The sequence below is a fragment of the Pantherophis guttatus genome, chromosome 5, assembly GCF_059756535.1.
Source record: "Pantherophis guttatus breed Tessera chromosome 5, ASM5975653v1, whole genome shotgun sequence".
Classification (NCBI taxonomy): Eukaryota; Metazoa; Chordata; class Lepidosauria; order Squamata; family Colubridae; genus Pantherophis; species Pantherophis guttatus.
Genome location: NC_142067.1, coordinates 54,602,768 through 54,629,040, shown reverse-complemented (window position 1 = coordinate 54,629,040; position 26,273 = coordinate 54,602,768). Strand labels below are relative to the sequence as shown.

General features: G+C 35.1%; 1 protein-coding gene across 39 annotated transcripts in view; it reads left to right on the top strand.

The window, feature by feature from the left end:
- The window catches only part of ERG (ETS transcription factor ERG), a 115,907-nt gene that overhangs the window by 12,457 nt on the left and 77,177 nt on the right, over window positions 1-26,273 (top strand). For 14 of the 39 annotated variants that reach the window (XM_087895135.1, XM_087895132.1, XM_087895127.1 and 11 more), the window contains exon 2: window positions 25,951-26,037. The exons of 8 other annotated variants lie outside the window; for them this stretch is intronic. In XM_087895135.1, coding sequence (XP_087751261.1) covers window positions 25,999-26,037 — 39 coding nt within the window. In that variant the 5' untranslated portion in view covers window positions 25,951-25,998. Of the gene's footprint in view, window positions 1-9,041; window positions 9,134-25,950; window positions 26,038-26,273 lie in introns of all 39 variants that reach the window. 17 more of the 39 variants (XM_087895155.1, XM_087895124.1, XM_087895151.1 and 14 more) reach the window with 3 other exon arrangements.

Sequence of the window (26,273 nt, the reverse complement as noted above, 5' to 3'; positions counted from 1 at the left end):
ACAAATCCAGCATTGTATTATAAATCTAAACAAAAGTTGTTTGTTACACATTTTAGAATATTTTTGAATATTTGCTTATGAAATTTGATGAAGTAATATGGGGATTGTAACACATCATATTCTGACTGGCTTTTATCCCATGCATGTTGTTTACAATAGCAGCCTGACATGGAGAAAGTAGTAGATTCAGGTGCCCCTTCTTTTGTCTTTAAGACCATTTAGAAAATCTGCTTCTGCTTCTAATATAAAAGGTGTCAAGCTAACAGCATGGCTAAAAATATTCTGTATATTTGTGCATTTCAAGTGGGTTTTTATCATTTTCTTTGGAAAAATAGTTACAGAAATAAAATCAGGATAGCTGTAAAGATAGTAGAACAAGACAATGCAGAGTTTTCAAGGGGGTCTCTCTGCCTCTATTCAAAGGGCAAAATGTGATTCAGAGCCCAAAGTGTGATTCAGGTAAGCTTATAGCAACTGTTGAGAACCTCTTAAAGTGGCTGCATTTTTTCATGGCTTTACATCATTGTCCCTCACAGATACTTTGCACCCCTCCTCACACGCTCCAAATTACATTTTATACTTCAAATTTGTATCCTTATGTAGTTATTCAGAAGAACAAATAACAAGTGGTTAACTCAACCTTGGTCTGTATCCTGAAAGCATTAAAACTTTGCTGGAATGAAATCTTAATTTTGTAGGTATTGAAAAATTATAAACTTCGCTGAATTTGACTTAAAAGCAGAATAATTTTGAGATTTGGTGGCATCAGTAATATTATCTTAACCTAACAAAAAAAAAAAATCTGCATCTCTACTTAGTAGGCTATTAATATAAATACGCAAATCTGGATTTATATAAATGCTTAAATCTGGATTTAATAAATTTTAGCCCAATAGAACATAATCTTCTCTGTTCCCATTCTTCAGCTGCATGCTCTGTACACCAATGCTATTATCAGAATTTGCTTCAAAAATACAAGTGGCTGGTTTGTTGACTTTTTCAGATATAGTCTATTTTAGCAATTGTCACATGTCAGTAGGAATGACAACTATTTATTACTTTCTTTCTCTTTGCATATTTGTGTGCACTCATTTGTACACCATAATACAAAGTTTCTTCTCACTATTTCAGTATATGACAGGCCACTATTATGTCCATCTTTATATCCTTTTTCTTATATTCTGAATGTGCAGAAAAAATTCATGAGCTTAATTTTTATAAAGGTTACCCTACTTTTTAAAAAATAACTACAGTCATTATTACCATATATATTATTACACTTGATGCTATAATTGTATTGCTTTATTATACGTCTGCATGTTTGGTTTTTATGCAATTAATGCTGAACCACTATCAATTCTTTTGAAAGAGGGAAGTACCAAAAAATGCAAAGTGCAAATACTGTAAATGGGAATCCATATAAATATAAAATGGACGTTTAAAATAAGGTGAAACAGACCACAGAAATTTAATGGATACACCCATTTTGCTGTGATGTGATATATTCAGAAAATCTTAATTTTTCTGTAATAAAATAATTGTCCAGTTCTTTTTCATAAAAGGGTTATTTATTCATTGAACAATCCTTTGGGAAACTGAATGCCGATTTCTGTGGGGTTTTTTTATAGCTCTTATTGCATCATGAGGAGAGGAAGATTCTGCAGCAGCCACTTGGCTCAGAAGTCTCTCGATGATGCATGAAACTGAACAGATTCCATAATTCTAACTCTTTCATTCCTGTTTTGGTGCTGAAAACCAAAAAGGAATGAAGAGTAATAAAGGCTTATTTTCAGTACTGAAATAAGCAGACATGACTCAGAATACTTGTAGTGAATAAAGTGGTGAAATACAAAGATGCTATTTTCCATAGTCATTTTTTTTTTTACCACAATGGACTTTTAAACATTTACTAAAATGGCATATGTCTAAGGTACTTTTCTTGGAAAACTGAAAAAGGAGAAAGAAAAAAAAAACCTTGCACAATTTGCGCACCTTATTTATGGAAGAAGCCATATGATATCATTTTTGAAGGACCTCCAATTTAAGTGTAGTGAGTCATTTAGACTTAGTCAGAATTAATATTTTCTTTGCATCTGTTTTGAGCAAGCTGCAGTTGTAAATCAACTGTAGATTGACTTCAAATTAGTCACTGAACTTCAACCACCAAACACTAAAGAGGCAGGTCACAACTGCCATGATGTGAAATTGAAAATATGCAAAGTGACTTATCTAAACTTAATGTTAATTAGAAACTCCTGCAACAAAAGCCACACATTTACAGATTTTTAACAAAATGCCACCATCATTGGATATAAACGTTTCACAGGTCCACAGGGATTTAAATGAGATATTATGCCTATTCTGAAGTAGGCTTTTCAGATACAGTTACTTTTGAGCAGATAGTTGTATGATTTCTTGTATATAACAGTCTTCTTTCATTTAAATCAGGAGCATGCAACTGATGAACAAACTAGATATTATTTTAAAGATATACTGTAGTTAGCAACTTCTTCTTACTTCTTTTTATTAAACACAAAGTAGAAAGATTTTGACTAATTTAGGAATCCCCATAAAGTCTTGAATTCCTTTCCACCTCTTTCCATCATAATAGGGTTCAGTTCCTATAAATAGGCCAATTATTACTAAAAGGGCCTCAGCAGCATGTTCTTCCATCAACATCTGGGCATTTGCAATTTATAGACCATTTTCAAAGGAAGTACTGTACTAGGAGAAAACTAAATGCAAACTATTGGTGCAAGGGAGACTGTGATGAAATAAATCATTGAAGAATCAGCAATTTAAGAAGTGGGTGTGAGTATAATAATGTGTGAGTAGTATGATAAAGGTTATATAAATACAAGTTTAACCATTTCCCCACAAATATATAAAAAAAACTTTAAACAACTATGTATTGAACATAATTATATTACAGGTAGTCTTTGACTTGTGACAACAGTTGAGACCAGAATTTTTTATTGCTAAGCAAGATGGTTGTTAAGCGAGTCACCTCTGATTATATGACATTTTTTACCACAGTTGTTAAGTGAATCACTGCAATTGTTAAGTGAATTGTGCAATCATTAAACAATTTCAGCTTCCCCCATTGACTTTGCTTGTCAGAAGCTGCCTGGAAGGTCACAAATGGCAATCACATGACCCTGGGTGTTGCAACCAATGTAAATACACATCAGTTGGCAAGCACTTGAATTTTTGTCACTGTGAGGATGCTATGACGGTTGTAAGTGCAAGGACTGATTGTAAGTCACTTGTTTAAGTGCCATTGTAACTTTGAACAGTCGCTAAATGAATGTGAATTGAGGACTATCTGTAGTCCTAAATATACAGTGGGGCAAAAAAGTATCTAGTCAGCCACCAATTGTGCAAGTTCTCCCACTTAAAAAGATGAGAGAGGCCTGTAATTTTCATCATAGGTAGACCTCAACTATGAAAGACAAAATGAGAAAACAAATCCAGACAATCACATTGTCTGATTTGGAAAGAATTTATTTGCAAATTATGGTGAAAAATAAGTATTTGGTCACCTACAAACAAGCAAGATTTCTGGCTCTCACAGACCTGTAACTTCTTCTTTAAGAGGCTCCTCTGTCCTCCACTCATTACCTGTATTAATGGCACCTGTATGAACTTGTTATCAGTATAAAAGACACCTGTCCACAACCTCAAACAGTCACACTCCAAACTCCACTATGGTGAAGACCAAAGAGCTGTCGAAGAACACCAGAAACAAAATTGTAGACCTGCACCAGGCTGGGAAGACTGAATCTGCAATAGGCAAGCAGCTTGGTGTGAAGAAATCAACTGTGGGAGCAATAATTAGAAAATGGAAGACGTACAAGACCACTGATAATCTCCCTCGATCTGGGGCTCTACGTAAGATCTCACCCCGTGGGGTCAAAATGATCACAAGAATGGTGAGCAAAAATCCCAGAACCACACGGGGGGACCTAGTGAATGACCTGCAGAGAGCTGGGGCCAATGTAACAAAGGCAACCATCAGTAACACACTACGCCGCCAGGGACTCAGATCCTGCAGTGCCAGACGTGTCCCCCTGCTTAAGCCAGTACATGTCCGGGCCCATCTGAAGTTTGCTAGAGAGCATTTGGATGATCCAGAAGAGGATTGGGAGAATGTCATATGGTCAGATGAAACCAAAGTAGAACTGTTTGGTAGAAACACAACTCGTCGTGTTTGGAGGAGAGAGAATGCTGAGTTGCATCCAAAGAACACCATACCTACTGTGAAGCATGGGGGTGGCAACATCATGCTTTGGGGCTGTTTCTCTGCAAAGGGACCAGGACGACTGATCCGTGTACAGGAAAGAATGAATGGGGGCCATGTATCGTGAGATTTTGAGTGCAAACCTCCTTCCATCAGCAAGGGCATTGAAGATGAAACGTGGCTGGGTCTTTCAGCATGACAGTGATCCCAAACACACCGCCTGGGCAACGAAGGAGTGGCTTCGTAAGAAGCATTTCAAGGTCCTGGAGTGGCCTAGCCAGTCTCCAGATCTCAACCCCATAGAAAACCTTTGGAGGGAGTTGAAAATCCGTGTTGCCCAGCAACAGCCCCAAAACATCACTGCTCTAGAGGAGATCTGCATGGAGGAATGGGCCAACATACCAGCAACAGTGTGTGCCAACTTTGTGAAGACTTACAGAAAATGTTTGACCTCTGTCATTGCCAACAAAGGATATATAACGAAGTATTGAGATGAACTTTTGATATTGATAGGGTTGCCAAGTCTGCTTCCAAAAAATAGTGGACAAGCGGAGGCAGGGGGGGGGGTGTTAAGTAGTAAAAAAATAAAAAAGAAATTTACAATTAAATTATATATTTTCTTACAAACATTTTAACACATATTAAAATAATCACTTCAAAACTTTACTTAAAATTCAAAACATCAAATATATTATAATAATATGTAAAATATTAAATTACATTTTACTTTGCTGTCGTGTGTATTTTTTATTTTTTATTTTTTATTTTTATTTTTATTTTTTATTTTTAAATTTATATACCGCCCTTCTCCCTGAGGACTCAGGGTGGTGTACAGCCAGAATTAAAAAACATGGAATACAAATATTAAAAAACAATTAATATATATATAAATTTGGCCCAAAATTAAAAATACAAACCAATTAAAACATTTAAAATTTCTTCTTAAGCCAGCTGGCTTGCTGGAAAAAGTGGGTTTTAAGGGCACGGCGGAAGGCACTAAGGTCTTGGATTCTCCTTATCTCTGGGGGCAACTGATTCCAGAGGGTAGGTGCCCCCACAGAGAAGGCCCTCCCCCTGGGGGTCACCAGCCTACATTGATTGGCTGATGGCACCCTGAGGAGGCCCTCTTTGTGGGAGCGCACGGGACGATGGGAGGTCGTCAGTAGCAGCAGGCGGTCTCGAAGATAGCTAGGCCTGATGCCATGGAGCGCTTTAAAGGTGATAACCAACACCTTGAAGCGCACCCGGAAGACCACTGGGAGCCAGTGCAGCTCGCTCAGGAGCGGTGTTACATGGGAGCGCCATGCTGCTCCCGTCACTACCCGCGCTGCTGCGTTCTGGACCAGTTGGAGCCTCCGGGTGCTCTTCAAGGGGAGCCCCATGTAGAGAGTGTTGCAGTAGTCAAGGCGAGAGGTGACGAGGGCATGAGTGACTGTGCACAGGGAATCCCGATCAAGAAAGGGCCGCAACTGGCGAATCAGGCGGACCTGACAAAAGGTCCCCCTGGTTACAGCTGTCAGATGTTCCTCCAAGGACAACTGCATATCCAGGAGGACTCCCAGATTGCGAGCCCTTTCTGTGGGGGCCAAAGACTCGCCCCCAATAGACAGTGATGGAGTCAACTGACTATATCGGGATGCCGGGAGCCACAGCCACTCAGTCTTGGAAGGGTTGAGCTTGAGCCTGTTCCTCCCCATCCAGATCCACACAGCCTCCAGGCACTGGGACATCACTTCAAGGGCATCATTGACTGTGCAGCTTTGGTCAATTCTTTGTGTTTAAGGAATAATTCTTTAATTTCAGTACAACATTGAGAAATATTAAAAAATATACAAAGTTCACTTTGAACTGATGGTACAAGCAGTCGGTTACATTCGTTAGTCCACAAATTTCCCATGATGCTGAAAATTCGTTCAATGTTTGCATTTGATACCAGAATTGATGCACAATACTGGAACAGTTTCAGTAAACTCGGAGCTGGCTCTTTCTTAAAAAAGTACGTCCACTTATCAAGGGATGAATTGCCCTGCAGATGAACATAAACTTCTTCTAAGGCAGAAATTTCATCGAAGAGAGTGTTGGGTGGAAGTTCTTCTCACCATGGTGATAATAACCAGATGTTCGTCATTTCTTCTAAAGTTGGAGGATTATTGCGATCAATTAGATTGAAACAATTTAGCGTCTCATATATTGAATCGGTGAAATTATACCACTTTTCTAGGTACGCAATGGCTCTTTGATACACGTTGATGGCTTCTTTCTTGAACTTTTGCATAGCATTCTCAGGTAAATGTTTTTTACGTAAGGCAAATAAAACTTTCATTCCAAAAAACTGCTCATCGTATTTTTTTTGCAAAGAATCACGCAGCTTACACATGATAATGTGAAGATCACATGCAAGAATTTTCTTGCTTTCCAGCTTCAGTAGGGTGTCTTGCATTATGAAGAAATGAAGAAATGCGTGAAATATAAATACAATTCTGAAATTGTTGGTTCATCATCCTTTGCGAGTTCATTTTCCTGATCCGAAATAAGGTTCCAGATAACATTATGGCACTCATCAGATCCAAGAGAAATAAAATACAATTTTAGAGGTATCCAGTTTAAAAGAAGTCTTTCGACCGCTTTAAACAAACTTAACCAACGTGTTGGAACATGGCGCAAAACTTCATGGAATTCTGATTCGCAAAACTTACGTACCATTTCATCATAAAGCTTTTGAATAAAAAAAAGTCCACTATTTTGTGAAAAAAAATAGTGAACATAATGTGAAAAAAGAGGACTGTCCGCTCAAATAGTGGACACCTGGCAACCCTAGAATGCTTATTTTCCACCATAATTTGCAAATAAATTCTTTCCAAATCAGACAATGTGATTGTCTGGATTTGTTTTCTCATTTTGTCTCTCATAGTTGAGGTCTACTTATGATGACAATTACAGGTCTCTCTCATCTTTTTAAGTGGGAGAACTTGCACAATTGGTGGCTGACTAAATACTTTTTTGCCCTTTATCATTTGTACCTTTATTGTACCTTTATCATTTTATCCTGTTGCATCTCATAGAAATACAGTATATAACTCAAACACTACAAATATTTAAGTATTACTATTTCTTTTGTTACAATAATAGTTGTTATGAATTTGAGAATGAAAAATAGAGGCCTCTATTCATACAGATATTACAATTAGGTGTAAGTCCTTCACTTACTTACAATTGAGCCCAAAGTTTCTGTTGCTAAGAGAGAGAGTTGAGTTTTGCCCAATTTTATGACTTTTCTTGTCACAATTGTTAAACAAATCACTGCAGTTGTTAAGTTAGTAACAAGGTTTTAAGTGTATCTGTCTTACCCATTGACTTTGCTTGTCAGAAGGTCACAAAAAGTGATCACATGACCCAGGGACACTGCAACTGTCATAATATGAGCCAGTTGACAAGCATAGAAATTTTGATCATGTGACCATGGGGATGCGGCAATGGTCAAAAGTGAAAAACGGCCATGTCACTTTTTTCACTGCTGCTGTAACTTCGAACAGTTACGGACTGAATGGTTATAAGTCAAGGACTACCTGCATACTATTTCTCTTGTTACAAACACATGCACTATTGGCAAGCTAACCAGACTGTAGATGACTTGAATGCATGGCAAGAGAGTTCACATAATGCTTGCAACACTGCTGAGTGCCAGAATCTGGATATCGCCTAATGTACATAGTTGTCTAAAATGCAATGCTCCATGAATTCACTTCTCAATAGATAATCTGAATATCATTGAATAAGATTCCTGTTACCTGGCATTCTCCTTTTTTTTTTACAAGCAGCCCACCTGCCCACCCATTTTTCTTTCCTTTCCAACTGTCACAGCCAAAAAATGGCTCTTTTTGCTTTTTTTAGCTTCCCTTCTCATGCGAAGTTCCTTTTGTGTATATACTTTTTCTAATTCTTAGCAGAAGAATACTCCTTATATATCCGTAACATTTTCCAAAGCTACTCTTCCATTTCCCCCTATTGTACAGTATAGTACAATTGTACGTATGGTATCTTATTTCTCAGAAGTTCTCAATCCTCCTGTGGTTCCTTTGAGGATAGTCATCCCTGGGGAACCACAATATTGTCATCCTTCGGGAACCACTTAATATTGGAATTGGTTATCTTGACATTTGGTGTATATATCTTTCTGTATTCCCAATGTCTTTTTAAAGTAGTAGCCTGAAGTCAACATAGTCACTTCTTGCTAAAGTGCACACTGTTTTACCTCTTCACTAAGCAGTTTCCTCTTAAGATCTTAATATATATGCATTCATCTTCTCCCTTCTAATAATGCTTTTCCATCCTTTTGTCTGGTCTGTTTCTTTTGAATATGTTATGTCCTGCAATTTTGCATTCCATTCATGAATTTCAGCTTTAGTAATATCTATTTAATCACATTTGCCTTTCTGTATTAAGAATTCTATTTTTGATTGTTCTACTGCAAAGAAAGAGAAAGAGTTATTTTAAAAGGCCAACCCACTATGAATAATATGATTCAGGGCTTGTTTTCTCAAAATAGAAGTAGTGATGCAATTAAAGATTTTCATATGTGTCAGCAATCAAGTACTATTTTGGAGATGAAAGTCCTACATGGTTTGGGGCCAGGCTATTAGAAGGACTACTTCTCCCCTAAATTACATGTACTTGGCCCATCAGGACAGGAAGGCAGAATAAGTTCTGGTCCTCATTGATTAAGGATTGTCATCTGGTGCAATCATGAAAAAGAGTCTCCTCAATGATGGCCCCTTCTTTATGGAACATCATCTCATTCCAGGGTATGATTGGCCTCCTTTTCTGAAAGGTCCATGAATGGAGATGGAGTCAAGCAAACATTTAATTTGACAACGTTGTTGCTGCCATGTGTGGGTAGGATTTTTTATGGTTTTTATTATATGTTGGATTTTTACAATGATTTTTAGAGTTATTCTGTGTGAATTGGGCAACTATATAAATTTGTTTAATAAATAAATAATTAATAAAATAATAGTTAAAATTTTCATAATGGTTCATAATGGTTGAGAACTTAGATTTATTTGTTTAAATACAAGTGAAAAAACTTCATATTTTCTTAATGATTATTAATATTATAAAAACGTCTAGTGGCATATAACGTCTTGCAAATAATACTATAAAATATTTTAAAAGAGCTCAGCAGAAATAATAAACCATACTACTTATTATTTGGTGAATTCAATTTGTCATTTATAAAATGTTAAGTTCCATGGTTTATAATATCATGAAAGTATTGGATTAAATTGCAACCTTTTGCTAGTCACAAGCTATTTGTTAATCAACATGTACCAAATAGAACCAATTAATTGCAGTTAACAATACAACAAGAAAAATGGAAAAACAGTTTAATTCCTTTTGCATTTTTAAAATGATTTTCAGAAATATTTACATTTAGGTTTACAGACTATATTGAGAAATATATAAATATTATTCTGTTCTCCTGGTTTCTATCCCAAGACTGCCAATTAAATTATCCCATAAATCCTCCATTATGGGTAGTAAAACCTAATTTTAGATTTCCTGCCCTCTTCGGTTGTTTTGTCTGATTGCTACCAGTTGGCTAGAGGTGCAACCTGTTAAGAGAGTAATTGTAGAGAATTGCCTGTTTCTTTCTTGGCCACATGTGGGGGAAAAAAACCCTTTAAAAAATCCTTTAATTTGTTCCTCTCAATGGTTAAATTTCATCTTTCCCTCTAAAATATTTGTAGCCCATCAACTTGGATATCTGTAGTAGTTATTTTAATAGAAAATATTTTATGAGAAAAATATTAAAATATAGGCTGTAATGTATTTTTAAAAATGATACATACAGATACAATATATACACTAACTGTCAAAGAAGTTCGTCTGGGTACTATTTGTTTTTGATAAATCCATGCTGTGCCTGTTGATTGTAGTATGCATAACAAAATGCTCACTAACATGCTGCTTGGTAATCTGTTTTAAGACCTTGTCCACTACAGAACATCAAATTTCCAAGTTTATAGTTCTTTGGGTTCTCCTGTTTCCCCTTCTGAAAATGGGAATGAAATTTGCTCTCCAATTTCCTGGGATTTGATAAATTCTCTAGGAGTTCTCAAAGATTACAGAGCATTATTCTGCTATTATTTCAATATCATTAGTTCAGTATGCAGAATATAATTCATCTGACCTTGAAGATTTGAACATGTTTAAATTGGTTACATATTCTCTTACCCTCTCCTTATATTTCTCTTGTTCCCTCAGTTAGGGTTTCATTTGCCTTTTGAGAGAAGACAGATGCAAAATGAAAGTTAAGAAGCATGTACTTTTATACAGATACAGATGCTTATAGATTATTTATTTATGTTCTGCATTTGGTAAACATTTTGCCTTCATCACCTAGTTTCTTAGGAACTGTGAGAAACACTCAAAAGTAGGGCTAACTCTTAAGGATTAGTAATCTAAAGACCATGTGACATGAAAAAAAGGAAAAAATATACGTAAGATATCTATTCTTAAAATAAAAAAATAATTTATGCTTGAATGTATTGAGTAAGTTTACATTAAACTATTCTTTAATTTAATATTCTGTAAAAATCAGTCTGAGCTTTGGTTTAGTAAAATGCATACTTCTATTGATATTTCATATAACCTGCGAGTGAGTAACTCTCTTGGCTGGAGGGCCATATCAAACTTGTTTATTCCTCTTTTAAGGAATAAAGTGTTTGTCTTCGGTTTCTGCAAGACTTAAAGTGTCAATTTGGTCTCATAGACTCTGCTGGCCAGATAGATTCTGATAGACTGCATACAGGCTTTAGGTCACACTTTTCAAACTTTGCCATATGGAAAAGTTTGAAAAGTGTGACCTAAACACATACAAACACTTGTTAATTGTGGTTTCATTTTACTTACTTACTTACTTACTTACTTACTTACTTACTTACGTATCATCTTTTATCCTTCAAGATACATTTTTAATGGGTGCATGTATGTACTGCAATTTATTATCCTTCCTCTTTCTCAGTACTGGGAAACAGAATTCTTCTTCTTCGATCTGTGTCCAATATGACAGCAATGAAAGCTATATGGCAATTGGAGACTCTTTGGAAACTTTCTCCTGTCTCTTCTGAGCTATTTTTCTTTTCTTGCTTTTTTATGCTGGGGAAGGAGAAACACTTAGAGCAGCCAAGGCCTTTTGCTCCAGTTGTGTTGCTATTGTTGGGACACATGAGGGAACTGTGAATTCATCTGTTTATATTTTAGGCTGTATTTTTGTAGTTTGTATTTTATTTTAGCTTTATGAGAACACATTAAAGGGATGTATAGAATTCAGTGGCAATTTCTTGTGTAATACCAAGAAACCTATATATACCTGTACATGCCTGAAAACTTAGATAAATATGATAATAACATTCCCAACAATGGAGGCATACTTACTGCTCCTGGCAAAATATTTCCACAAGTATATCTGATAGTGAAGACATGTCACACAAAAATAATAAAGAGGTAAGGTGTATGGCATGCCTCAGGCAGGTGGGGCGGATCCTGGGGTGCCCAGGACAGACTGTACATGAGTGTCTGGTTCTAAATCAAGGACTAACTGAATAAATTGCTATACTGCTAGTGGGTGAGGACTTTGGGACATTCTAGGGCACATTGCAAAATATAAGACAAAGAAAAGATGTAGTGTCATTAACTAATGATTCAATGTACAAGGTGGAGAAAATGTTGGAATCTGGAATCAGAGGAAGATTTTGGTTGAATGAATGAATGAATGAATGAATGAATGAACAAATAAATAAACAAGCAAGCAGGTACTTAGAGTTTTGCTAGGATAAGTATTTATTGCCAACACTAGCTAAATGAAGACTCTACATATGGACATTATTGTATGGACCAGGGGTTAAATGCTCCTGGTTCGGACCGGATTGCCCGATCCAGTAGCGATGGAGGTGGGTGGTTCCAAGACCGGTAGCAAAAATCCCTGCCCCCCCCCCATGCCCAGCTGAGCCGTGCGATCATCAGAGACTTTTTTTTTTTTTACTTTTAAAAGCATATTTTCTACAACCTCTTCGGCAGAAAAAATGCTTTTAAAAGTAAAAAAAAAGCCTCTGATGATCGCGCGGCTCAGCTGGGATCATCAGAGGTATTTAAAAGAAAAAAGGGGTTTTTTTCTTTTAAATGCCTCTGACGATCCCAGCTGAGCCGCGCGATCATCAGAGGCTTTTTTTTTACTTTTAAAAGCATTTTTTCTACAACCTCTTCGGAGGAAAAAATGCTTTTAAAAATAAAAAAAAAATTGGCCACACCCACCCAGTGACATTACCCCCCCCCACACACACACCAAGTCACGCCCACAGAACCGGTAGTAACAAATTTTAGATTTCACCACTGGTATGGACAATATTAAAATCAAATACATTCATAATAAGAAATAGATAATAGAGAAATGCAATCCAGGATACTTCAAGGTGCAGAATGTGAAGCAGATCATAAATTATTGATGTGAGTCATATATATATATATATATAGGTTAACCATAGAAATTAACTGAGAGTGGATATGTCAGCAAGATGTGACCTTGAGAACATGTGATCATAATATCAGTGTACAGGTTTATTATACATAACTCATATGAAGAAGACTCTGAGGAGTTATGAAAAGGGAAAAAAGATACTGTGAATTAGAAAAAAAAAATTTCCAAAATTTAAAAAAGGAATGCTTAATATAGCCAGAGCAACATGGTTTGAAACCTTGAGTTATAAGACTTTTATACATAATTGAATGCAGACTTCCAGTGTCAAACAAGAAAGAGCAAAGATAGTTATTTTAATCAGGAATGTTAACAAATAGAGGAAAATGTTAAGAGGAAAATGAGAAATATTTTAAAGAAGATCAGACAAATCAAAGGAAAATGTAAGGAAATGTAAAAATACTCAGAAGTAACCACAACATTACTTCTGAGTAATAATAGCAAAGTCCTTTTTCATATAACAAAAAAATTGGAATTGTGACTTCAGAGGCCTTGATGCTTCAACACGTCACCACTACTGATTATATATTTGTATTCTAAAATAGATTAAAATTCAAATACAGTTGGACAATAAATACTCACAATGGTGGTTGAAGACAACAGTCACCATGAAATAACATCTATCTTGTGGGTCCAAATCACTCCTCACTCCCACACATAAGAAAATGATTGCATTTTCTATGCTTTACAAAATGCCAGAAGCATCGGGGCCAAGAGGTTCCTTAGGGGAGGGGGGAGGGGCTTATAATGTTCCAGAGGACAGACACTGCAATAGGGAAGGCAGAGCACAGACATTTTTCTCCCAAAGTCATCTTTTATTCTCAAATCACCAGTCTTTGGAAAGTATTATTATCATCGACTTGTGGATTCCTATTTTTATACACAACCAAATAACACTCATATTTTAGTCTTTTGCTATTAATTAATTCTATATCTTCACCTCTCTAGTTATATACATCAACCCCACTTTACAAACTAGATTGCTTTCATTCACAGCGTAGCAACAGCATTTATGATAATAGTATATACTTTTATTTATACAGTAACTGTAAGAATGTTAGATTCAGAAGATATAATAGATGGAACTAAAATTGGTGGTTGGAATATTATGATAGCATTGTATGATATGAAGATGACACTAACCTTTTAACTGAACATTTAAAACAAAACTTAACAACCAGTTGAAGTTACAATGGATTAAAAAAAAGTTATAATGACCTATTCTTGAAATTATGACTGTTGCGTGCATGCATGCATGCACGCACACACGCACGTATACACACACACAGCCACATGATTGCATTTTGGTTGCCTAGCAATCGGCTCGCATTTACAACAGTTACAAAATTCGATGGGACTGTGATTTGTGACCTTTTTGCTGTTTCTGGGAGAAAATGGTAAATAGTGCATAGGATAATTTACTTTATGACCATCGTTATGATAGTCGTAAAATTGAGTCAGGTCACATGGTGATCTGCTTAAATGACTGCAACAACTTATGACCAAAATTCTGGACCTAATTCGGTTTGTTAAGCAAGGTTTACCTGTATTATGGAAATAAAACTAGAAAGTGAAAAATTTGGGTTGTCATTATCATTTTATCATTATAATAAGAGAGTGTCAATCTGCATGATACATGAATTTACGGTTGACTGACAAGAAGATAATAGAAAGTATTAATCATACGGAAGAAGGCAATAACAATTCAGACAAGATCATGAAAGACAAGGACAGTTCAGTGACAACAAATATCAATTGTTGTGACTGAAGTAATGATCTTCTATGAAAGCTGGACACTGAAAAAAAAACTAGATTAAAAATGGATTTCTTCAGATTATGAATTTGGGAATGATTATGAAAGTATTGTGGACTTCAAAAAGAACCATACTATCATTCCTAGATGAAGTAAAGGCTAGTCATCTTCTCCCTTGCAATGATCAACCTTGAAATTCATATAATTTGGGTATGTAATGTGAGTGGATGGTGGAATATTAAAAAACAATTGTGCATAGCAATGGTCAGGGAAATGGAGGAGGAAGTTAATGTTTAAGATGAATATGAACATAGAGAGGACTGGAATGTCCTTGGAAAAGCTACAAGTTATTACAGTTGAAAATGATGGGCATTTTAGGACATCTGCTTAAGCCATTTAATTATTAGATTATAATTTAAAAACTAGTGCCATGTGTTTTTGGTAATTCAATGCCAAAATACATAAAAACATAGCCAGATTTGTTTTATATATTTATTTGTTAGATTTATATATCAACAAACCAACCAAACCAATCTTCTGGCTGTTCATTATTTATTCTTAGCCCTGTAAACATTTTAACATACATTAAAAATTACATAAAGGAGCTACAGTATTTTATTTATTTGTTTACTACATTAATTTATATGCTGCCTTTTCTATTACCTTAGGCCATGTTCAGTAAAATCCAACATATCTAAAATAATCTAACGACCAAGAAAGCCAAAAACCAATACCTATAATTCATCTGCTTCCATTAAATCTCACTCCCTGTTCCAAAAGCCCACTGGAACAGCATAATCTTCTGTGTCTTTCAAATGGATAACAGGGAGGGAGCCATCCTCACTTTAGAGCAGGGCTGTCAAACACTGTCATGCACTGGCCACGCCCATGCCCGGTTTAGCAAAGGGGGGGGGAGTCCCGATACGTCACGTGATGCCGCCATGACAATGTGAATTTGAGATCCCTGCTTTAGAGTCATTCCAAGGCCTTCTTCTTCTAGCCACTTTTTTGACTTTTCATGGAAAAAGGATCCTTTCTGCCAACATCAAGAAGGACTCTAGATGCTGGTTAGGCTGGATTCTCCTGAAAGTAAAGAGAACCTAAGCCATAAGGGTGTCAGAAGTAATAGCAAACATCTTAATTTGGACTAAGAAGCAAATTGGAGAGCAAGTATAGCTCCCATAACATTGAGGTTATTTTAATATACTAATATTAGTCAGGTAGTAAATCCTGATCTGGCCAATTTAATTAGGCAAGATGGAAAAAGGTTGAGCAAATAGGAGATGGCTCTATCCTGGAGATGTACAACCTAAAAATAATCCTTAAGAATGGGACAACCATTTCCCAAAGTATTGTCCTATAATCTGATCCAGTTTGTGAATCCAAGTCACAATTATGTTAATTTTATGTAGAGTAGTTTAAGGGATCTCCAATAGATTCACCTGCTATTTTAAAACACAGGTTATCCCATAACATGAAGCATTAATAGGTAGAATTTTCAGATAATTTAAACATAATTTATTGTGCAGCATTAAGGTAGAAACAAGTTCATGCTAAATCACAACAAAATAGAATTCTTTGTCCAGGAACATTCTGGCTCTGAGATAGTATTGGGGTTAATCTATAGTGTCAGTTTTTCCTTGAAAGACCCTTTGGCAATTATCTTGAATTCATGGCTCCTGCGGGCTGTTTGTATATCTAATCTATTCAATAAAATTATTATCAAAGGAATTGATGGAACTGGACATGAACATTCCATTAAAGTTTGATCATGTGAGATGGGAATATATTTGCAAATGATGGGGGACAATGACGAATGTTTTGACCTTCAAAAAACTATTTCATAAATATACTGTACTTTAAATATTATTACAGGATTTCTTCAATAAAATCTATTTCTGTCATTTGTTATTTTTGGCAGAACTTTGTGGAGAATATATGTATTTTTAAATATGTTTTATTTGTAGTTTTCCTTTAACATCATACATATTTTCTGGATAGTGTATTGACTGGGTCAATATCCTTTTTACAAAATGCTAACAGTAATAATACCATTAAATATACATAATCCTAATCTTGAAGAATAATTTTGTTTACTAGTGCTGTTTTAGTTGCATCATTTTAAAGATGGTCACTGAACTTTCCCAATTCCACCTTTCTAGTTTTTTGGGTATGTAGCTTTTATCTTCACTATATGCAAGTAAGTGGAATACATAATGCTATTTCATTTGATCTTCACTGGGGGAAAAAAGTCTATGTCCCCAAAGGCAATGGGACAGAATTTATTCCCCCCCCCAAAAAAGTGTTTCCTGGGGCCTATTCCAAGGGCTACAGAACTATTTTCTTCTTTTGATAATAACCCCCATGTTCAGTAATTTTTTAGAGGCTGAAGATGACTACATTGAGGACTATATCAAATCTGATTCTTAGCAAGCAACTTGTTTTAATTATAATCACTACCATAGAGCAGAAATAATTAGTAAACGATGTGAATATCTTCTATCTACATAATTATCCTATACAGATTTGTACTATTATATACATTTGTTCACCAGATTTAAATGGGAATGAACATTCCATTTGGGATCTCTGAAGCCATGATTGGAGCCAGTTTAGTAGCACTGAATATTTTTTTAACCTTGAATTATTAGGGTAATCATTAATCCCTTTTGCAATGACACTTAGGCACTTGGAACTTGAACTTTCTTTCATTTCAAAATAATAGCCTTGCCTTTAATGCATAAGACAAAATTTCAGTCAGAAATGTAATGCAAGGAGATTGGACTCCATTGAGTCCAGCAGTTTGTTCTCATAGAGCAGGAGTGTCAAACTGATAAGACATCGTCTTATCAGGATTTTTTCCCCCTTCCCTAAACCAGGCATGGGCATGGCCAGCGCATGATGCATTCGGCCCAGGGGCCGGGAGTTTGACAGCTTTGTCATAGAGGCCTATCAACTGCACAAGAAAACTGTTCTAGTCTCCCAACAGATAATCTTCTGAAGCAGCCATTCTGCCATTAAGGCTAAGAGCCAGTGATCTCCATGATTATTTGTTGATTTGGTGGTAGAATTCTGGAAAAAATTATGAGCGCTGGAGAGAACTTTAACTTACTCAAATATTACTTCAAGTGTATTAAGTTGTTTCATTTATATGAATTTTAAACTGCCAAAATTTGTATGTACAGTAATGTATAGTTACCCCATTTCCTGCTAACACCTGCTCAAAGAGCAAACAAATCAGTATTTCATTTCATAGCTTTTATTTCATAAAAACAAAAGTGCCATTGTCCCAAAAGTGCTGTTCAAAAGGCAACTGGACTTTCTGGTTTTTTTTCTTTGAAAATGTTTCATTTCTCATCCAAGAAGCTTCTTCAGTTCACGAACTTCACCTAGATGACTGAGAATCTCCATAGACAAAAAGTGCCATTATCATTTGTTTCAAATCCTCATATTTATTCCTTTTCAGGGGAGTGGAAATACATATTGCAAATATTAGCATATCCTTCACTAAAATTAAATTATCCATTTATACATATGAAAATCATAATCTTGAAGTCCTTAGAGTTTTTATGTCAGAAAGAGATATTTCATTGTTTATATATGAAACTAGCATAGGCTTTTAAATTCTGGCAAATAGAATTGGCTAGAGGTCAAAATTATGCATCTCATTACTTGATATACTTAAAATCAAATTAAAACAGAGGAAAACTCAGAAATAATTAAACAATGCTGGAGATGATATTTTTTTCCTAATAGATATGATTTAAGGATGCATATATTTTTTATCTGCGGATTATTTCACCAATCTGAAACATTTTTATAAAAATAAGGAAATAAGCAATAATACTATTTTATAAAGCTACTATAATCAGAGAAAATCAGTATAAATAGTTGCTGTGTATAAAGGAGAAAAGTCTTTATAGGCAAATTTTACATTAATACATTCGGATATCTCTATGGGAACCTATAACTAGACTTGGAGAGTGATATTCATGTTAGTTTGTTATGTATACTGATTCAATATAAGAACTTCAATGCTATAAAAATTATACATGGTCTACAAATGTATTCATACTAGAAAGGACTAGAAAAAATGGATTTCTATTCTAAAAGTATTCCAGACTGTTAGTTATTATATAAATATGCAATAAAAGTACATCAGATAAATTCTAATGATTTCAATGGAGTATTTCCAAAGAGCGCTCTCTCTCTCTCTCTCTCTCTCTCTCTCTCTCTCTCTCTCTCTCTCTCTCTCTCCCTCCCTCCCTCCCTCCCTCCCTCTCCCCCCCTCTCTCTCACACACTAGTTGCAATATTGGTTTTATATAGGAAGTCTATTTGTATATGCTCAAATCCATGGGTATGTGTACACAAATGCAATAAAAAATTTTAGTTTTTGAAATTCCCAGGTACAAAATTCTTTATATACAGTACTTTAATTGGAATCATATGCATGTACAGTATACAGTTAGTCCTCGACTTACGACCACAATTGACCCCAAAATTTCTGTTGCTAAGAGAGAGAGTTGTTAACTGAGTTTTGCCCCATTTTATGTCCTTTCTTGCCACATTTGTTAAGTGAATCACTGCAGTTGATAAGTTAGTTAGCTGGTTGTTAAGTGAATCTGGCTTCCCCATTGATTTTACTTGTCAGAAAATTGCAAAAGGTGATCACATGACCTTGGGACACAACAATGGTCATAAATATGAACCAGTTGCCAAGCATCTGAATTTTGATGACATGATCATGGGGATGCTGGAAAGATTGTAACTGTGAAAAATGGTCATAAGTCACATTTTTCAATGCCGTTGTAACTTTGAACACTCACGAAACAAACTGTTGTAATTCAAGGACTACCTTTATATGTATCCTGTTATAGAAAAGGCACTGAATCATTATCAAATACTTCAGCATCCTATTAAACCAAAGAGAAATTCAGGAATACAGAAAAGTGGTTGTTAGATGTTATCCGGTTCCTTTCTTCCTTTCTGCTTCCTTTAATTTCATATTGTTTATAATTCTAAGTGGTCAAGACTGAAGGAAAATATTTGGGGAATTCCAAATTTCTTAAAGTAATTCTAAAAGATCCAGGAATAGCTGCACTGCATTCCACCTGACTGCATAATCCATGTCTTTTAATTCTGTTGTGGTATTTTGGGAAAAAAAGATGAAAGGATCTAATAATAAATTTGTACAGGTTACTGCCTAAAGCTCCTACTATAGAAGAACTGACTTTGGTATCATTTCCTCTCTTAAGATGTCAGGTTTAGAATTTAAATAAGGCAACAGATTTATCTAAGTTGTAGTGTGTAAATGTGTCTTCCCTACATATATCCATATTCTAAACAGGGATTTACAGAGCATCTGTTGCACAGATGTAGCTGGTCAATAAATCCTAGAAATAAGGCAAATCTGGTAAACGTTCTTGCATAGCTGCATAACAATTAATTCAACAAAAATATTATTTTGTGGCAAATAGAAACTGATGTGTTTTTTCAGGAAGAAATCCTGAAAAAGGTCCAGATTATTGTTGGAAATGTAATATTGACTCATAAGATGGGTGGGGGTTGAATTCCAGTAGCTTTCTTTTGTACATAAGTTATTTCTTGCATTACTATATTCTGGAAAGTGCAGTAATTTCAGTGAAAAGAATTTACGTTCTTTTTATTAAAAGTTCAAAAGCTGATAGATGGACCACAAAAGGATACTGTATATATTGCAATTGGGTAAATAAGATGTGAATTTATATGTAAGAGTAGTTTTGATTAATATCTGAAATTTGTAAGTATTTTTCCTCTTTTTTTCTTTTTGTTTTGCTCATATAGCTAGTCCTCCACTTACAGCCACAATTGAGCCCAAAATTTCCATTGCTAAGCAAGACAGTTGTTTTTTGTCCCATTTTACGACTTTCCTTGCCACAGTTTATGGTTCCTTAATATATTATAGATGGAAGAATTGCAGATTAAACCATAATGTGGACTCTGTTTGGAAGTAATGTATGGGTCATTTAAATATGTTTAAATACATTTGTTTAGTCATTTTCCTATTTGTCTTTATTTTTTTCTGGTTTTGCATTGAGGGGTTCTGGCTAGTTCTCTTCATACTGTAAGTACTCTTATGAATCACTCTAGAGGAATAAAGAATATTAAATGATCACTTTTCCACTGAAACAAAGAAACAATTGCTTTTATTTGCTAATTTATTTATTTTGCAGTTTTTAACTGTGCAATTTTATGTTCGGACCCAGGCATGCTAAAAGAATGGAAGGTAAACCAAGTAACTTTTGTTTCCATAATATAAATGAATTGTAGGAAATTCATTATGGGAAAATAGATGTCCTCAGTATTGTGAACAGCTGCCTTGACTCTAAAATAGCTGGTGTAAACTGCTGTTTGTGAAAATTAAATGTAAGTTATTTCCTTCCTTTGGAGTTGATTTTTTTCAAAACTTATTTGTGGCAAACAAATAAGGATCCACTACATTACATGTGTTTTATTTTTGCCCTTCTTTCAAAGGCTGTTTCCTTCTCCTCTTCTCAACAACATATAACTATATAGATTGCAATTTAATACACACTTACCAAACTTGACTTGGTAAAGATGCACTTTATTTAAATAAACATCCATAGGATTTTAGTGTTACTTTTCAATTCCTAGAAATAGGTTGTTTATTTACTATATTATCTTCAAGTCCTTAAAGTAGTTGAAAGGGTTTAATTACTTTTAATATGTTTGTGTTAAAAAAAAAATTGAATTCTTAAATTCTGCTGTGGCTAACTCTGAAAAAGCTATTTAATCCCAGTATTCCCCACTAAGGATAATTGTTGGTTTGCATTTAGTGATTACAAGTTTCAGCCAGATGTGTGCTTAAGCAAAAATAAGCTAGTGAACATAAACTGATGTACAATGTACAAATTTTATATCCCATCCTATATCCTGGAAAACACAACCATGTTATTACATAATATAATTTATCAGACTTTCATTAAATGAAAGTATCTTAGGAAATAGCTATTTAAGATCTCTTGCCCTAGCAGAGCAATTAGGCATTTAAGTTTAAGGGCTTGAAGACTTACATGTTTATAAACTTTTGAGTGATTATTAGAAGCCAGCAGATACTCTAAATATACACTGCGTACATTTCTCTTAGAGATAGATCGAAGTCTCTAGTTATTAATATACTAGCTACAGAACCACTTTTTTCTGTTTTCAGGAAACTATTACATAATATGATATGGTATATAAATAAATGTTTAAGATTCTTCCACATAAGGCTTTCATTGTGCAATCACTATACCTCGTTGACCTTTGTTTCTTCTATCATTTTTCTTAATAATTTGTTAAGGATGAAGAAACGGATAACTTCATATTTGCTTTAGGCCAAAAAAGTGCCTTGAGCTCACTGTAGCATGCACTTGTAAATTCTGCAGTTTCTTACAGATTTATTGAAAAGGGGAAAAGTTGTGTAACCCTTTCCTACCCCACCATATCTAGTTGATAACTACCCTGTTTCCCCCAAAATAAGACTCAACCGGAAAATAACTCCTAGCATGATTTTTCAGGATGCTCGTAATATAAGCCCTACTCCCCAAAATAAGCCCCAGTTAAGATTGTCAGCCAGATGAATGCATTTAGTACCGTATTTCCCTAAAAATAAGACAAAACCAGAAAATAAGCCCTAATGTGCCTTTTGGAGCAAAATTTAATATAAGACCCTGCCTTATTTTTGGGGAAACACGGTAGATAAAGGATATCTAGTTGATATTTTTCCCATTACTATATTGTGAGTTTAGGGTGGCAGGCTTCTTAAGTTACAGCAAGGACATCAGTGGTAGGTATTAAAAAAGTCAAGGTGATATCTGAAACCTCATGATCCCCACTCTTTTTTCATATACATTATACTTTTTACACCATCTGCGGATACTTGTATGTTTGAATACTGTATTTCACAACAGAATTATTTTTAGAATGAGCCTGGAATAAAAATTTTGTAAAAAAGAGAGGGAAGAGGCTGATGGTTTATTTCACTGCCCCAATGATATCTACGCTTTGAACTAAATGTTGACTAACTAAACAATTATCTCTTCAACCTAGCCTAGGGATTCTCTCTTACCTCTGAGTTTATGTCAATAAAGCAGAAGGTTGTTTTTTTTTAATCAGAGACCCATTTCCTTTTCACTTTTAAGAATTATTTTCACTTTTAAAATTATTCTGGAATGCATCAACACATCCTCTGGGTTTACTTTCCAAACCTCAGAAGTAGTTTTGGCTTTTACAAGACACAACATAAACAATTTAATGATTTCAAAAACTGGACACTAGAGAGGACTAAAGATTTTAGGTACAGGAAATATATACAGGCCTGCAAGATGGTTATAAGAATAAAAATATTTAAGGAAGTTTTTGAAGAATGGAACAATGTTATGGAATGGATACATTCTTCCTGTCATCCATTCACTTTTATGTATTAGTTCGGGTATGTATGGCACAATTATGTAATAGTGTTATCATAATCCTTAAAAATGTATTGCCTATTTTATTTGAGCTGAAACATAATATTAAATGTTTGAACATTATTTTTATTACTATCTGATATTCCTGGAACTATTAGAGACATTATGAAAGAAACAAATATCTCAGTTACTGTAAAGCATTAAAGAAACAGGTGGAAGTTAAAAAAATTTATTTATTTATTTATTACATTTTTATGTTACCCGTCTCCCCACAAGCTGACTACATATATTATATAGCATTTATTGAGCTGTATCTCATTGAAAATCTTTCCTAATAAAAGAAATAATTCTATAGATATAATTCAGTTTTTGGGCGCCTTTTGCTAAGGCCAAGATAGTCAGAATTCAGTCATATTATTTTGCATTGGGAGGTATGAGAAAAATATGAAAGAATGCCTTAGTTTTTAATGCAATTTATGGCTTTTAAACATTTAAACTTTCACTTTTTCCACTTTTATTGTCATTTTCTTAAAGTGTGAATAGAAAAGTGGAGTATAAATAATTATTTGAGATTGTTCTTTCTTTGCTAATGATTAGGATGATTATTATTGTTAGTATAGCACATAAAAGTGCTGCAAAATTAGCATGAATATTATTTGTGGAAGGAAATGATTGTTCTTACTTTAAGGTGACCAGATTTTAACATTGGTAAAGAGGGACATTGTGGGCGTGGCTTATTTTGTGGGCGTGGCTAGCTGGTCATGTGACTGGGTGGGCGTGGCTAGCTGGTCATGTGACCGGGTGGCCATGGCTATGTCTATAGGGTAAGGTGAACAGATTTTAACATTGGTAAGAAGGACACCATTGTGGGCGTGGCTTATTGTGTGGGCGTGGCTTGGAGGCCATGTGACTGGGTGGGCGTGGCTACCTGGTCATGTGACCGGGTGGCCATGGCTATGTGTATAGGGACTACTCAGAGGGCTGAAAAGTCATTTCTGACAGGTCCTCACCTTTTGACTGGTCCTCACACTTATGACCATCCTCACATTTATGCCCGTGCAGCATTCTTAACAACCATGTCACTCATTTCACAACTGCTTCTCTTCAACATGGTGACAAGATAGGGCAAAAATGTAAAATGTGAGGACAGTCGTAAGTTCGAGGACTGGTCAAAAGTGTGAGGACCAGTCAAAAATAACTTTTTCAGCCCTCTGAGTAGTCCATATGCACAAAAGGACTAACCAGAGAGCTGAAAAAAGTCATTTCTGACAGGTCCTCGCACTTTTGACTGGTCCTCACACTTATGACCATCCTCACATTTATGCCCATGCAGCATTCTTAACAACCATGTCACTCATTTCACAACTGCTTCTCTTCACCATGATGACAAGATAGGGCAAAAATGTAAAATGTGAGGACAGTCATAAGTTCGAGGACTGGTCAAAAGTGTGAGGACCAGTCAAAAATAACTTTTTCAGCCCTCTGAGTAGTCCATATGCATTAAAGGATTACAGCAATAGAGAGGGATGAAGGAATGGAAATTAGAGTAGGAGTGAGGGTAAGAGAGGGAGGAAGAGAGGAGGAGAAGGAGAAAGAAAGAGGAAGTAGGGAGGAGAAAAAGAGGGTGGGGGGAAGAGAAAGTAAGAAGGAAAGAAAAGAGAGAGGTGGTAGGTTTGAGGAGAAAGATTGCTGTACAATAAAAAAGATGAAAGGGAAGAAAGCCAACCCCAAGCAAATATAAAGATATTAAGATAAAGAATGAATTGTTAAACTTTAAAGAATAAAAGAGAACAAATATGAATAAATAGCAATAATTAGAAACACACATACAAACATACAATGTATTTTCTTTGAACAGAATATTTGGCTGGTTCACAAATTTAAACAGCGTTTAGTCATTTCAATTAAATTTACAATTTCTATATTTCCTTTTTGCCATATTTATTCCTCATCTATTTTTTAAAAAAACCAATATTACCCTTCATCCTCATCTCTAATCTTAATCAAATTCAATTTTCCCTTCTATTCTATATTATACCCCTTCCCATTGTCATCTATTTTTATATCCATCCTCACATTGTTTAATTATGTAATTATGTAATACAGTTGTTTAATACAAATTCAACATTTTAATATAAATCAATTAGTTATAAAACTATCTTTTTTGTATATTAATCAATATGAACATGAATATTCCAATTATTTCCATGCAATCCAATTTCTTACAAATCAATTAATTATATTTACCAATAATAATAAACCAAATAATTTCTCCCATATATTCCTCCGAACCACAACTTAACCATTTCTGCTTTCAACACAATATACAATTAATAGTATCTCAATTATTACAATTCCCTAGTTAAATACAGCTTTTTTTCCTTTGTGTTTTAAAATCTTGAACTCTCCTCCTAAATTTCCCATTGTTTGCAGTTTTTCACCTACCTTTTTTGGGGAGGAAAAATAAAAATAAAAATAAATCTCTCTCTGCCTCATTTTGTCACGCTGCACCAAAGACCCTGGTTTCGGTTTCGTTTCTGAAGCTTAGCTAGGGGAAAAAAAAACTGCTTTACACTGATTGCCTGTAGGGCGGTCCTTTGAAGCCCCGGGCAAGAGTTTAAACGGTTTTTTTTTCTTCTAGCCATCAGCTGGGGCTCAAGAAAAATCGGGACTTTTTTGAAACGCCGCGGGACGCGGGACAAATTCCTGAAAAGCGGGACTCTCCCGCCAAAAGCGGGACGTCTGGTCACCTTATCTTACTTGTATAAGGTCTAGATTATTTAGAAATAAATGGCACTGGTTGCAGTTGAAAAGTGTGTATGGATTCACAAAGAATTGGTAGAAATATGTGAAAAGAGATGTTTGATGCTCTTTTCCTTCGAGTTCTCTTTTCCATCTTACAGAAGATTCAAATATTATCTGCTAAAACATGAGTGTCACAATTGCATGATTATGTTTTCTTGGATTAACAGTTGCCTGTGGCTCTCAACTTTTGGTATATACACTGGCTGTTAAAGGACATGATTCAAAGTGTCTCAGATCAAGCAGCACACATCAAGGTAAATCTTATACTTGATTTTGAGTTTCTTGATTATGATTTATTTTCTTTAATACAAGTTAAAAGCACATTCAGAAACAGCTGTTGTAAAAAGAGGCAAAATGAGAAGCAGGAACATAGGATTAACTTCTCATTCTTCCACTATGGAGTTGTCTTTCACTTAAGTTGTTCAGTTTTTCATCTAATGTATTTTGTGTTGGGGAAAGATCACAGGAGGCTACAATTGTACATTTCATG